We start from the raw sequence: 16399 nt of genomic DNA on the forward strand, positions 1-16399 counted from the left end.
TCCTCTCCCCTTTTAATATATTGCCAATTCCCTTTCCCTTTCATGTTCCTAATAACACCACTCTTCTTCTTCTTTTTCCCAAAATAACCCTCCTTTGTATGAGGAGAGTTACGGAGAATAAAAAGTTCTATTCATTCCACAAGCAGTGTCAAACTCTTAATTGGGTAAGGCTCTAACTAGGTTAGAGGTTAGGGTTTTGTTATCGAGATAATCTCCTTTTGACAATTAGAGTATCTAGGGAAAATTGTTAGCTTCTTTTTTCTATATAATTTTTGATAGTTTATTTGTTCTTTTTCCCCTTAAATTCTTCGTTTGTTAGAATGAGACTTACTGTAATTGGTTTCTCTTCAATTCAATTAGGATTTTGATTTTTATCTCGAGGATTTTAGTCATAAGTCAACCCATTTCCCTTTGCTTCATCAACTATTACCTCTTGATTTGGTTAAGGGTTAGTACTTAATTTGATTTTTTGAGGAGGGTTCCTTTTGAGATTCTTGAGGAGGAGAAAAAGAAACTAGCCATGAGAGTCCATCTAGCATTGTGGAAGTGGAAGATTATCTTTGTCTATGATGCCAGCCTGATTTTTTTTTTTTGCCATCATTGCTACTTACGGTCGGTTGAAGCTCCACTGAGTATTTACCAATGTATTGGAACTCCCCTTAGGCCCCGACACTAACATCTTCATAGTGGAGGGCCACAAGTAGGGGAGGAACGGTAGTCAGATGGATTTTTTTAGATATCCAATCCATCTCAAATCCTAATAAGACTCATTTAATAATATCTTGTAGGATTTGAAAAGGATTTAAGATCTAAAATTAAAATCGGTTTGAATTTAGGACTTGTTTAAAATTTACTAACGAATATTCGCTATCCCAATCGATTATATATATATAATAGGAACATATTACCTAAGGCTGGCTAAATGTGATTTGACCCACCAATTCAATCTATATTCGACCGCCATAAGCAAATTTAAATTTAGGTTAAACAGATTCGAATCATAAATAAATAAATTTATTTAATCTGTTTAATATTTAGATTAGAGATATTTGACCCATTTAACTTGTTTAAGACCTATTTAACTATTTAAAATATATTTAACTTGTTTCTGACCATTTAATCCGTTAAAAATTTATTTGATCCGTTTAATCTAATTTGATCTATTTAATTAATAGATTATGCGAGTTAGATCGAATTATCTATTTATAGACAGATCAAATTTATATATAAATTTTTGATATATTTAATAAATAAATTAAATTAAAATTGATAATTTTTTTGATCTGCATCAATCCAACCCGATCTTATCCAATCGCCACCCTTGGTATGACCCATGGCTTAACCGCTACCCAAACCAATAAGCCACGGTTCTCATTTGATTGATAATATATTTATACCTTTAAACTCTTTATATATAAATAAATACCCAACACTAAACGCTTAGCCATCGCCTGAGCTTCCTTGTTCGGCCGCCCCAAGCCTCCCACCCGATTGAGGCTCCTGACGACGGAAAAAACAGAGGAAAAGCCGAGGGAAACCGTAGGAGAAATCAACGAAAACAAAGGAAAGATGGAACAAAATTAAAAGGTAAGACCTTTTCCCACATAGTTTGATCATTTTCTTAAGTTTCGGTTGGGGTTTTTTGTCTCAAGCATATGGGATTTTGTGTGAGTTTGTGGCGGTGTGAGTTGGTCCCTTGAGGTTTTGAGAGCTTAATCTTGGTAGAAGGATGATGGTTTTGTGTGAGTTTGTGGCAGTGCGAGTTGGTCCCTCGAGGTTTTGAGAGCTTAATCTTGGTAGAAGGATGATGGTTTTGTGGGGCTTGGGGGATTTTTAATCGAAAAGATTCTTCTTTGGCTACAAAATTCCCAATTTATCGAGTTCTGTTCTCATAATGATAATATGAATATGAAACCAAATCCATGGTGTGAGACTTGCACCAGGCTAAGTTCCACCTTTCTGAACCGTCATGTGGATGCATGAACACGGCCTTTCTCACGCGCTATTCAACTCCAAGGGCCAAATGCGTGTCATGGTAGCTTGCACCGGCCACCACAGAATGAGAGAGACCGACTCAAGGCTCATGGTTTAACATGTCCTCTTCCTTACTTTTTGGTGGTCTAATTGTTTTCTGAAAGGTTCACTTGCTCTTTGATTCTTGCTTGTATTGATTTTATATATGTGAATTTATTTCTTTTTGAAGTATTGCTTTTTCTTGATTCATTGTCTTCTAGATTTTAATTTTATTTGATATTTGAATTGATCAGGTAGGTTCGGATTGATCGGGTGTGTTCAGGTACCTGCATAATGTGACCCAGATAAAGGTTAATTAGGTGGGTTCGGGTACTTGGTGAGTTTACAAAATGGACAGGTTTGGGATTTTTGGATAATTTTGTAATCGGGTTTGGGACGGGTATAGGTAGTAAGATTTTAAACAGGTTTGGATATGGCTAGGGCCAATTTTGCGAGTATCCTACCTGTTGCAATTCCTAACTTGGGGTTGCAGAAAAACCTGCTGAATTGCGAACACAATCCAAACTGGTTTTTTCGGTTCGACACACACACACACACACACACACACACACATATATATATACACACACACACACATATGGTTTGGTTTCAGTTTGAAAAAGTGTTGAACTGAAAAAATTCAATTTGGTTTCGGTTTAAACCGACCCAACCGACCCGTGTATATATAGAAATATATATATTCAAACCCACCAAACTTGACCCAACCCGACCTGACCCATAGATACTTATATATATAAATTTCAATTTTTTAAAATTTTTTCTTATAAAGGTGGTGGTCGGTATGCTAGGGGTGATGGTGAGGAGGGGTTTGAGCTTGACTGATGGAGATCCCTCCTGCTGCATTCCACTTGATCGATGTGCTACCACTGCCTTTGCCAACAGCAAGCTCATTGTCTAAATCCTTAAGGCCAAGGAGGGCGTTGGAATGGATGAGATAAGAATGAGGGAATACTGAGAGAAGGGAATGTGTGGAGGCTTTAGGGGTTGATGTTGCCTACTGGTTGTACAGTAATATTATCACCACATATGTCTCTATCTCTTCCTCAGGGAGTTTTTCTTTCTTTCTTTTTTTTTTTTTTTGTGTTTGTTGTGTGGTGCGGGGGGGGGGGGAGTGCTCTTCAGATAGTCTTTCATCAAAATATGGGAAGATATTGGATGCCTTAAACATAAATGTCCTTGGATTTCTGTAATAATTATTTGCTCATATGTTGTCGTAGGGATTGGATTGGGTTTGGATGAATTAACCAATCACCATTTTGTTGTTCAAGCAACTTTTCGATGTGGAATGGAAGTTTCTTTTAATTTTCCTAATTTAGAATTAGATTTATCAGTTGAGGGATGTGGAATGGAAGTTTCTTTTAATTTTCCTAATTTAGAATTAGATTTATCAGTTGAGCTTATTGAGTCATTATTTAAATTAAATTCATTTTTGTGTACTACTTGCTTCAGTGTATGTCATCCAACTATGATGCAATTTTATTTTGTTATGTTATTGTGTTTGTTTGAATCTTTGTTCATTCCTTGTATAAATGGTCTATGTTCTCAATTTTTTATGTATCTGAATTGTTATATTTCAGATGATAAGTACTTGCATATCTGCTGTAGCGTTGATACCCTGACCAATTCACAGCTCAAAGGCAATGTCCAGAATTAGGTTTAACTATTTAGAACATGTTATTTCCATTTTTTTAATTCTTCGGTTTATCCTGTATTGCTTCTTCCATTCCATAATACTTTAGCTGCTCTTGTAGTCTCAATTTGAATAATAACAACACTACAGAACCATGTATGGTGAGGTGGGTTGATAATTTGTTGTTAGGGCATGTTTGAACTACAAGTATGGCTTTGAGCTTTTGCACTGTTAACTTCAACCTCCAATGCCTCTGAATGGGACTTTTATTAGAACAGAATGGGACTGATTTTTTTTTTTTTAAATTAACTAGATAACCATGCAGCCAGTTAAACCTTGCTTTTCCTATTTTACCCCTACTGAAATTTTTTGATGTGAATAAAAGAGAGAAGGCCATTGTAGAAAACTTAGGTATGGAATTAATGTCTTTTATGTGTGTTATAACTAGAATAAAGTTTGAAGTCTGGAACTATATTTTATGTAGAAGTCATGTGTTAATTGTAACTGATGTATCTTCAGGCCATGTCATATGGATAGTTGCTTGAGGACCCATGGTTATTTTTTCCTTGTTAATTGTTACTACAATTGCTTTCCTTGTTATAATTTGTGAGAGGCTAAGGACCCTTGGTTATTTCACATGGGCCTTATAAGACCCATATGCCATCCAGATTCAATTTCTGCCTAGCACTTAGGAACCACAATCAATGCAATCCACACTTAACAGTTGCACCACTTCTTCAATGGTGCTTTAATTTGCCATTCATGCTTTTTAAATTTCATGTCTTGAGGGTTCAGGGATTCGTTTCAGGGTTCAAGATAATCACCACATAGTTCTATAATGCAGCCATTGATGCCAATTAACACAGTAAACATTGCATTGAATGTAGGCAGTTACTTGAGATCTGTTAGGAAATTCTATATGAATGTTCACATATGTGCTGGAGCTGCATCTCTTTGCCTCTCTGTTTCTGAATAAAGATGAAAAAGAGAAAAAATGTAGAAAAAGAATCAACTTGTTTTGTCCTTATGATGTGTAGTTCTTGTTGCATTAGAATATGGATTCTTTTGCTTGTATTCCACATGTTATTTTGGTCTGCTTTTGTTGAATGAGAGGAATCAAATTGAATGCTTGTTTTTCTCCTCATTATATAAATTTGCAATTCCTTTTCTTGTTAGGTAACAAATAATCTGGTTTTGTCGGCTTTCAAGAACTTCATTTTTCTTTAAGTTATTTTGACAGATGCAAGTAATTGAACTGACTTTGCATGATATATATAGATTTTTTTTCCAATGTTTACTATGTATTTGATTTCACTGCAGCTGATATTTGAACATGGGTTCAATGAGAGGGGGATTTCTCAAGTGTATCAAAGAAGTGACAATGCACTCCAGGTTTCCAATTGGTAATTCTATCTTAACTTTAGGCAAGCTGCCTCAAATATTTGTAAAGGCTGGTATAAGCTTCTGGTAGTTATTCTGTAAATGATTTGCTTTGCAAGAACATGATTGTTAATTATCAAGAGCAATTTATAACCTCTAGTTGGGCATCCATGCAAAATGTAGAGTAAAATGCTAGAAACTTTTGGGAACGCACAGGTCCCTGATTTTCTGCATACTTTCAGGCATGTGTAGAGGGTCACAGTCATGGCACTCCACCATGTCCTTTGATGAATATGAAGAGAAAAATGATATAGAAGATGATGATTTTATTGATGAAAAGAGAGGGTTGGAACCCCAAGGTGTAGACCCCAAGAAGGGCTGGGGTTTCAGAGGTGTGCATAAGGTACTGTTGCTAATTCAGAACTCTGTTGAACTTATTTCATGATGAACTTAAGATGCAAATGCTAACATATCTTTTCTCTTCCAAATAGGCAATCATTTGTGGAAAAATTGGGCAGACACCTGTGCAAAAAATTTTGAGGAATGGACGGACTATAACCATATTTACTGTTGGAACAGGGGGTATGTATGATCAAAGAATTATTGGAGCTGAACACTTGCCAAGACCTGCTCAATGGCATCGAATCGTGGTTCATAATGAACATCTTGGTGCATATGCTGTTCAACAGTTGGTGAAGAAGTATGCTATTATTTGCTCTAAACAATTGACTTCTTCAATATCACATTTCTGGCATTAGTTTATTTGAATAGAAATGGTTTTGACCATTTCTTTCTTTTCCCCATATTGTTTTTAACAAAAACCTTTTTACAAATTTGGTGCCTCCATTCAGCTCTGCTGTTTTCATTGAGGGGGATATTGAAACTAGAGTCTACAATGACAGCATCAATGGTCAAGTTAAAAATGTACCTGAGATCTGCGTGCGCCGTGATGGTATGTTAAGCATGTTATACACCATTCACTAATTATGTTATTTGTTATGAGTAACTATGTTATAAAATTTCTGTTTTCACTTTTGAACTCAATTTTATTTGTTGTTGTTGGATGCTAAAGATGATGATGTCACTATAGGATGGTCTAGAAGAGTGCTTCATAGAGCTAGAGCAAGTTCATCTGAATTGATAATTAGACTAACTTCTACTTGTTTTAAACTTTCATCGTAGAGATAAAGCAGTATCTTTTATTTAAACGTGTAAGGACGAGAAGAAAAAAACTTTTCAGATTGTGAAAATGACAATCTGATGATAAGTGAAGTATGCGATGAGAAAAATTTGCCAACTACTTTAACTAAGAAGAATGGTTCATTTGGCAAAAGACAGAAAAGTGTTATATTCTTAGTTTCCAGTAGAACTCATTTATGATGGAAACAAGAGAATAAATACATGACATTAATTATCTGCTCCACCAATCTTTTGCCGTTGTGGTCTGTTAGATTTGCTGTCTCACCCTCTTTTTCACTGAGGGTGTGAATCATATTTTAATTCAAAGAACATCATTAATCTGCATACCATAATCGGAATTCTGTCGACTTCAAGACTGATGCGGTGGTTCTTTTTCTTGGTCACGCATGTCCATATTTTCTGGCTTTCATTCTTTTGAATGCATGTGCTTTGGCTAGACTGCTGGTTTGGATTGTATTTTCACTTTAGATAACTTATAAGCAATAAAGTAGTTGCTGAGAGATGTTCATTAAGTGTAGTTCATTCCTAGAATCAGATGTAGTTGGTAGCCTAATTGATTGAGCTTTCCAAGACCAAGAGGGTTGAATGCCCTTTTTTCATTTGTCAAGGAGAAGGAATGTAATATTACAATATGAAGCTGCAAACATAAGTACTGGAAAGGCAGTTGTGTAAGCCACTTCGAAGATTCAGCTGAAAAAATCAGGCATTTTCCTTTGCTAATAGATTAGACTTTCACCCTGAGATTCAGTTAGCTAAGATTCAGTTTTTGAGAAAGGTTTGCATGAATCACATATTTAGCAGTGATTAGTTAGCCTAAGCCTCATAAATGATTAATTTTTCAATAAAGTGAGCACATGGGCAGCGAGGCACTTGATTATAATATTAAAGAAACAGTGAGATACTGATTTGAATATTTCATAAGATGAGCAGCTGTTATTGAACATTGCAACCATGGACTTTGATTATAGAAGACAGCAGCATGTGTATTTTGATTAACCAACATATAGCAGCTCTCCACATGATAAAGATGCAATTTTCTTAAATCAAGATTTTACATATAGGATTAGGGAATGACAGGTAGTTGTCTAAATGATCTAAACGTGAGTGAGTTGGCTGCAGCTCTTGCTGCGCTTAAGCTTGAGTCAATCTGGAAAGGATGTGCTCAAGTTCCTCTCATTTAATTCTGAGCCAGCTTGAGCTTTTGCTAGCTTAGGTGGGAACCACAGCTCTTCAGTTTGGAGAATGATGAAGTAACCCTAGCTTACAAGGTGAACTCACTGCAGGAGGGATGAAGAGGAGAGAAACCCCCCTAAATGCTAGTGTGAATTTGAAACATTGCTGTCCTCCATCACAGATCATCAGCAATGGGTTGTCACTGACCATAAATTGGAGATATGGGTGAGAGATCTAGAGATTAAAAACCTGATTTTTATGGTAATTGCTGTCATCAATCTCAGCTTGATAACCAATGCTGTTGTCGGTGAAGGAAGAGGAAGGTATGGAAAGGAACTAGCAGACCTAATATTAAGGGCTTGGGAGATTAAGGTCATGGAGTTGGGTTTTAGCTTTAGGGTTGCCATTCATATATTAGAAGAGGAGAGGGTGAGAGATGAAATGGTGTGGGCCTTGGAGGATGAGAAGAGAAGAGAAGGTAAGAGTATATCTGTGAAAAAGGTTGTGGACTGGTTGTGCCAGTTCCATCAAAAGAAGGGTTGGCCTTGGTGGTTTATCATAAAATCCTAAATGATTGAAGCCATTGTGAGGGTATAATTGTTCATCCTGGTAACTGAGCATTGTATTCATTATATTGAGATCTCAAGGTTGATATTTATTCTAATTTATAAAAAAAAAAATGCCAATCTTTTTAAAAATGTCCAAGTATTTATTATTTAGACATTATTGAAGTGATACATATCATATGTTCTTTTTTTTTTCCCCCAATTTTGAGCTTTGTTTTTCTGAACATGAGCGAGCTGGGCCTAGCTATGTTCAGTTTGTTTATATTTTGAGCTCAAAAACTAGGCTCGTGTTCACCTTTTTACTAGTAGGGTGAGCCAAAATAAAGGTGTATACAAGCTGCTCATAAAATGGTTGGTTCATTTGTGATAATTTTAGGTATGACGGAAGAGCTAGTACAATAATGAATTCAGGGGAACAGATGGATTTGTTGGGTATGTTTGATATTACTTAGAAAGAGTGCATGACAACTTCTACAGCACAAAAGAAGTATCTACTGCATGAAGAGAAAATAGTGTGTTGGCAACCAATAAAAATGCATCTTAGATAACCAGAAGTCAAAAATGATAATTCATGGGAGAAGTTGAAGAAACTAGATGTTGGCTCGTGTTTATTCAGGCACCTATTTTATTTTGTGAGAATAATTGGTTTACATCCCTTAACAGCAAATAAAACTGGAAATCTAAATGTATTATGTAAATTCATGTGCATTCCAATTCATCAAGGACCCAATTTAAGCTAAAGGTGAGAACATGTTATTTGGCTTTGAGTCCTTCATACCTATTGTAGTCAAACTGAATCTAATTCTATGAAAACTGGATCCAACCATATTGATACCAAATAGAAATAAAAAGTGATTTTGTGTTATGTATTTGCTGTACACCAAACAAGTGACGAAGTGCTTTTGCTCAGAATGATTTAGTTGAAGTCTCCACAAGAAGCTTTTTTCAAAAAGCATGCCAAACATGTCTTTAAAGTTGTTTGCAGATTTATGCTATGGATCTATTTACAATATTATGGTGTTGTTGAATTTATGCTTGCAAATGCTTGGACCATGACTATTATGTTTCATGAGCTAAATTTTATAATTTCGGCTTTTTAACAAATATTGCAAGCTTATGCTGTTTGAATTTATAAATAATGAAGTGTTTCTTTGTGCTAAAACATATTAGAAAATTGTTGGCCAATCTAGTAATAAATATAAAGTGATGTAAATTTTGATACTGTCACTGCTTGCATTCTAAAACACGGGCAATGCTAAGCCCAGATGAAAGGGTTGGAGGTTTGATGTTGGGTTAGCAGCCACTCATAAAAGCATGCCAGGCTATGAAGTGGATCCAAACTCAGTACTTATGAATGCTAGGATGTAGAAATAGCCACGTATAGGAGTTCTTAGTGAATGGGGATTCACAATGTTAATCCCAAATATTTGGAACAAGGCTTGATGTTTATGGTTATGTCTATAGATACCCCATGCTGAAATGAATTGTTTTTGTTGCTTTCTGAGACTTATGTTCCTCATCTTAGCAAAAACTAACATTCTATTTGGATGGACAAAATTGTGTGGAAGTTGTTTGTGAGATTTCAATCGTGTTTGAGAATCTGTTCGGTCGAACCTGTGATCTGCATTAACCTCAATGAACATACTTATCAAGTACCTAAAAAAGACGAGCACACTGATCTGATTCCAATTGAAGTCAAACTAAAACCACTATTTTTTTGACTGCTCCAACAACTTATGTTGTTTGTTGGTAATCTTGCAAAAGAGACTATTAACATAGGAATTAAAATTCTGTAGGGGGTTCTCCATAATCGATCACATAGAGGGCTCTTTAAAAGCTGCCATGTTTGTTGGGTCAAAGACATCAAAGTAGACTTAGAAGGGAGGAAATGGGAACTAACAATGGTCTTGTTAGTTATCTCTTCGCTCCATCGGAATTAGGCCTCCAACTGAGACCATACATATTCCATCTCCCATGTAGCCATGTCCTTGGTTGGATCTGGCCAAACTCCTATCACAACGGCAATTAGTGTCGCCATCCAAGTGAGCAACATGGCTCACGCTTTAAGCGGCACCCAATCTCCGAATCATCGAGAGCCACAAGCCATGGCCGTGGTGGTGGCTGTGTGACACTAGTGGCTACTTGGAAGTTGGCATGGAGATGGTCTCTGGCAGTCGATGCTTCCTTGGGTGCTTAGCCAGAAGATGATTGAGGTGGTGCAAAGGGACCTCATCCAGGGGAAGGTATCAACCCCATGAACTTTGAGAACCCATAGGGAATAAAGACGGGGTGGAATCATGAGATTGGAATTGGGCTATGAATTGTGGATTAATGCCTAGATTGGTGTGATCGGAAGAGAAGGACAATAGGGTTGGTCTTTGTGGGCTTGATGGTCAGGGTTGGGATCACACTCGAAGTCTCGGTTGCATCCTCAATGCTATGGCAACTTTGGTGGCTAGTGTGGCAAGGCTTTGGTTGGGAGCCAACGTAGGGCACGGCAGATGGATAGGTGGGGTCTTGGTTGGAGGCTTTGCTTGGATGGAACATGGAGAGAACTAACAAGATGATCATTAGTTCCCATTTCTTCCCTTTTAAGTTTGCATTGAGCTTCCAAATAGGAGGATGTGGCATGTTTTGGAGGGCTTCTACATGATCTATTTTTTCCTACTATTTAGTATCCTCTTTATGGTTTCTTATTCTCCAAGAATTGTTATTTAAGGCAACCTTTGATGTTACACCAACTTTCTGCATATCCTTCCTCGCAACTACTGTCCATGTTATCTTAGGACTTCTCCATTGAATTTTTATTCACCAACATAGTAGAAAACCAATTTGATTTGGAGCTAGTATGGAGGCATATCTTTGCTAGTAATTTATCTTGTCAATTTTGGATAACACTTTGTTGGTTATGTGGGATTTCTACAATGTGCAATCTCTTTATGGTAGTTCTTGAGTTTTTTGCTTGGTTTTCTTTTTTTTTTTTCTTTCTTTTTTTTTTTTGAATCTAAATCTTCTTCCAAATGCTGATGAAGAAATGTATATTTCCCTTTCTCCCTCTTTACTATTGTTATTCTTTATCATGGATTCTGGAACTCTTGAGATCTACTAGAACTTACTTTGAACCTATTTAAGTGAAGAACTAATTCTATTTTACTCATTGACTAATTATCCTCACCATCATGAGTAACAACAAAGTGAATTAAAAATTTTGCAATAAACCTTCCAAAAGTATCACTAGTTTTATTTTTCCTGCTTCTATTTTTATTTGTGGATATTTCAAAGTATATCACTTTATTTTCTTTTTACTTATTTCACAGAAATGGCACAGTTTTAAAACTTTTTGGATGCTTTTGCCTCTTGTCCAGGAAGAAATACACTCTTGCCATTCCATTTAAAAATATGTGCATCCAGCACTCAACAAATAATGCTCATTTAGTACAAAAATGTTTTGGCGCTATCAGAATATATGCATTCACTATGAAAAATATGTGCATTCAACCCCTCTTTAAACACACAACCAGTCTGTGTCTGCAAGATCCAGGGCAGAAGTGCTTAAAAATTTCAAAATTGGTCCATCACTGCCAAAAAAAAAAAAAAAAAAAGGAGGAAGAAGAAGAAGAAGAAGAAGAAGAAAAGACCTGAATATGCAAAAAGGAAAATAAATTAGGCCATTTTTGCTGGGTGTTCTACATTTTGTTTTAACTTTGATGGTCCTTCTCCATTTACAAATTAGTTCTAGACCATAATATTATCATTTCTGAAATAAATAGGTATATGTCCACTCCTTTAGGCATATTGCACACTAAAATTTAATTTCTATTTGTTGATTGTTATCCTTCTCTTGCAATAGATAGCATAGATAACAAACATGGGCCATAGATAACCCATTTCTTTCTTTCTTGCTCCCTTTTTCTTTTTCTTTTTTTTTTTTTTTTGGGGGGGGGGGATCGAAATAAACTGCAAATCTCAATGAGATTAGCTTTAGGGTTTAGTTCATAGCATTAGACTTTGTATGCTATAACTAACTCAAACTATAAGATTTAAATCACAAAACATAGAGCTTAAAAATGTTGACTAGATGACTTTCAGGATGAAGGAAAAATGAGCAATTGTTAACTAAGCCTTCCTCGCTGTCATGTAAAATTCACAACCACACATCCAACGCCACTTTTTATGTGGGATCACATCTGATGTCCCTATCCTTCCCTGGTCCACATCCAAAGATACCCAGTAGCTCTATCCTCAATCATGTACATCTCAGGCTCTCTTTTGTCTTTTATAATCACACATGCTTTGCAAATTGGTCATAGAAAATGCAAGGGCTTGTCTATCTTTTGACAGCCAAAATCTTTCCTCATCTCATCATTCTTGTGCATCTTTCCAATAGTTGTGCCATGTCATCATTCTGAGAATGCATCAGATGTTCTCAATAATTGTGTGAATTTAAGGCAACTGTGTATGGAAATGTGGTGGCTTCTAGGGTGCTGAGTTTTTAATGGTACTAAAGTGCTGATATCATCATGCCATCATTTTTTTTTCTTTTTCTTTCTAAATGCCAAAAGCTGGTGAAGAATTATATTACACTTTGCTTGTGAAGCAAGTTCGACACTAAATCTCCTCTTAGCAGAAATCAACAATGGTTGAACTGCAATATTGTTTAGCTTTTTCCCCTCTGATAGGAAGGATGAATTTGTTGAAACTACAGATGAAAAGGTCTGGACCTTGAAAATCATATTAAAAAAAAAAAATTTGTGTCCCATGATAGAGGCGCAGAAGAAGACTGATAGTCCTCTCGGAAGAGATGGCCAAATTCAGTGCTTATGTTTATTTGTGTAGATAATATGCTCTTCTATCAGGACTTAGAGTTCATACATAGCTTCTCCTTGGTTTCAAGCTGCCATTATATGGGAAGTTGATATATCAGGTGGTCTGAGTTCTCCTATTGGGTCATGCTTGCATTCAGGTATATTTGAAAAAAGAGTGATTTGATGTCAAATACTAGCCGTAGGGTCGTGGGAGTTATTGAACTAAGTTTGAATTACTGAGATACAATAACATTTGAAAGTTTGGCCCACAGCATGGCTGGCCAGAATGTTTGGTACTTTGATGGCTTTTCACTAAATCTAGCTGACTTAATGGGCAGTAGATATAAATAGATGTGATATGGTTAATCTGAGTTTGTAGAAGTATTTTTTCCCCTTTCTTCTATTTTTTGTCGAGGCTAAGGATGTGTGACTGCAAGGTTTTCCCGTCTCCATACTAAAACAGCTCATTCTTTAGTACCCAGGATTTTATTCCTCTTAAAAATTAACTGTATTTTGATAATTTTTATATTCTGAGAAAACAGAAAGCAAGCATTTTATCTAATGGATTTTTTTAAAAAAATGTTGGGAAACAATAATGCGGTTGCATTCTCTTTGCAGGCAAGGTTCGCTTGGTAAAGTCTGGGGATAGTGCTACCAACATTTCCTTGGATGAGCTTCGTAAGTTTCCTCACTGTCCTATTATTATTGCTGTTTGGCCAATATTATTTTTTGTTCTTTTCTTTTGATTAATTAAAAGATGTCCATCATCTGTTGGAAGAAATCTTGTTCTCAGATTTTTGATGGAAATAAACGTTTCATGGGGTATTCTAGAATATCATTTTTCTTGCAATTTTTTTAAAAGATATCTTGAGATATAGGAATAAAGAAGAAACTTAAAGAATATTGTTAAGGATTCTAATTATAGATAATACGAAGGTAAGTTTCTTTCAATGAATTGATTGAAACAGCATGGCACTATTTTGAATATTTTTTCAAGTCTGGTCAAAATATTTTAAAGTGATATTTATTTATTAATTTTGACATATTTAAAGACTTCAAAATTCCATAATGTCACCAAAATAGTATGATGGTGAGTTTCTTTCGATGGATCTATAGAAACAGTATGACGTTTTTTTTACTATTTTCAAGTATTTCTGTGATCAAAATACTTTTAAATGATAATTGTTTATTAATTTTGATATATTTAAATACATGAAAATTCCGTCTCTTCAATTCTTCATTTAACTTCTCTGTTGAGCATATTAAGAGAAGAGCAAAATTGGGTGTATCTTTGCTTTAATATTCGCAAAGAAATCTGGGTGGGTTCCAGCTCTTCCCTTTCTTCAGATTAAAAAGGATTCTACTACGTCTTCTTGACTACCCTTTTCTTTGATAATTACGATAGCATTCAACTTCTGTTGGCAGGAGAAGGATTATTTTGAGAACTCAGTGGCACAGTACCTGCCTTGCCTTTGGGGGACTGACCTGAACAATCCAGTGAATTGCATGCGGGTTTTTCATGGAGCATCAAATTTTTAATGTGTATTTTGTTTTGTCTATTGATTTCTTCATCAAATATGTGGCTGCCTTGGAACTAATTGCTGTTTTCTCACACTCCTATGGGCCTTGCAGCAGAAATGACGACTAAACTGGGTTCTAGCAATCCAAGGCATATATGACTGCTTCCACAAATTAAACTACAGTTATAATAATGAGTTCTTTTAGGAGGAGACTGTAAGCCCATTTGCTTTTATTTTTAACAGCTGGCTTCCTTGAACGCCAATTGGGAGTCTAGCTATTGAAGCATATGGATCGAAATGACTTTGATAACTCAAGACTATGATGCCAAGCATCGTTGAAAGTGATCCGTGGCATTGGCCAAAACAATTAGTGGAACTGCCTCATGGCATGCTAGTTCTTCTTTGACTGACAAAATTAGGGATTTGGAAGGTTCTTTTTAAGTTCTTGTAAGCCTTGCATACATTTATTTAGCAGCTGTTTGAATATTGTTATAACTTACCTGATAATTATTTTCATATATATGGTTGCTGCTGAGGATAGATTAGCGGTTGGAAGTAAGTATGCTTTTTATCATGGAAACTAAAGATCATATGATCTCAATAGAATGGTGATACTCCACTCAGCCAAAAGTTCCATGTGTTCCAAGAATAGCTTGTGCTTGCACGTAAACAGGCCTTTGGATGCTAATGAGGCTGCAGGTTGTTTTGCATCCTATGGACAGTGTCTGAAATGAGTAGTGGGATATTACTTGAGATCCCAAATGGGCATATATGCTGTCTCTTTCATGAGTACTTGGTGAAATGCAATTTGAGTAACGACAAAACGTTAAAAACAAATTATCTTTCTTCAGTCAAAGATACGAAGATACGTACAAAACCACTAGCGCATGCAAAGCCAGTTAGGTCAATATAATCACATGACATCTTAGCTAAGCCAAGAGCATCAAAGCTATTCTGTGCTTCTCGTTAGAGATATGGTTTATGATAACAAGCAGTGGCAACGATAACAGTAGAAACACCATCAATAATAATAGCAGCAAAAGTAGCAGCAGTAGTAACAATCTATTCTCTCTCTCTCTCTCTCTCTCTGCAACTCTAAACCAAGAATAACAAATTGAAATTGCGGCAGTCTGATCATGAACATTGAATGGCATCAGCTACTTTGGCGCTGTCCAAGATGGTCAATGAGAACAGCATGGTACATCTGATAAGGCGATGAGGATCAACTTATATTCTCTTCATTTCCACAGTACACAACAAAAAGGTAAATTTTTATCGATTAGTAGATGGCGATGAACTTGTAAACATCGCATGACTCTACAAAACATTGACTAATTAGTCCATGAGCATGATATAACTTGTTGACCATTAATTTATATTTCGCATTTCATTAATATAATGTGTGCCATTTTATCTCGACTCATAGCTTCTGCTCTATTTGGAAAATGTTATATAATCTTTACATGTATGAACCATTTAATCATTATTTCCTGGTCATGAAATTGCAAAAGCATTGTGCCTAATTGGATTATCTATAGCACTTGCTTGAGTTAAGATGATATCATGTGAATATTTGGCTAATTGATTCAGGAGGAATAGTGGACCCATTGTGGATTGTTGGGCAACAGAGGGCAGCTTGGTCCCTAACAAAGGAGGTCAAGATGGGTGTGGCAAAGATGATGGTGAGAAGGATGACACATTGTGGAGGAAAAGGCATATCGAAACCGCTCCCTTTTTAGTACATATTTAGTTAGAGAGAGTTTGGTTCTAAAATAGAAATGAGAATGAGTAACTCTCATTTCAGCTATTTAATTAGGAAAGTTCTATTTTCATTTCAATTTCAAAAGGAGGTTGGATTCCAACTTTCCTCTAGTATTCAAGTCCTATATTAATTCTAATTTTGATTCCAATCACAAAGCAAACATACATCCATTCTTATTACCATTCTAATCTATTTCAATTCCAGTTGCAAACTAAAAATACCCTTAAAGTAGTAGAAATTGGGTGTGGGACTAGAGATGTGGCACGACCTCAACCTAATATTTCTTACACTTATATCTTCCATAATCCTTGCAAAGTTTATAAATTGTA

The 16399-nt window shown here is 35.8% G+C and overlaps 1 protein-coding gene across 3 annotated transcripts; it reads left to right on the top strand.

The window, feature by feature from the left end:
* The first annotated feature begins 1424 nt into the window (after positions 1–1424).
* On the top strand, positions 1425–14867 carry LOC105042545 (single-stranded DNA-binding protein, mitochondrial). Of its 3 annotated transcripts, none has more exons than XM_073256865.1 (8): positions 1439–1587; positions 3612–3688; positions 4985–5067; positions 5287–5447; positions 5536–5744; positions 5896–5996; positions 13407–13466; positions 14214–14867. In XM_073256865.1, the coding sequence occupies exons 3-8, from the start codon at positions 4998–5000 to the stop codon at positions 14228–14230; spliced, it is 618 nt and encodes a 205-aa protein (XP_073112966.1). In that variant the 5' UTR covers positions 1439–1587; positions 3612–3688; positions 4985–4997; the 3' UTR covers positions 14231–14867. The 3 variants fall into 3 exon arrangements, with proteins under 3 accessions (XP_010918110.1, XP_073112966.1, XP_010918112.1); XM_010919810.3 differs by having other exon boundaries at positions 3612–3671; XM_010919808.3 differs by lacking the exon at positions 3612–3688 and having other exon boundaries at positions 1425–1587.
* The last annotated feature ends 1532 nt before the right edge of the window (positions 14868–16399 follow it).

This window comes from Elaeis guineensis, chromosome 4 (assembly GCF_000442705.2).
Source record: "Elaeis guineensis isolate ETL-2024a chromosome 4, EG11, whole genome shotgun sequence".
NCBI lineage: Eukaryota > Viridiplantae > Streptophyta > Magnoliopsida > Arecales > Arecaceae > Elaeis > Elaeis guineensis.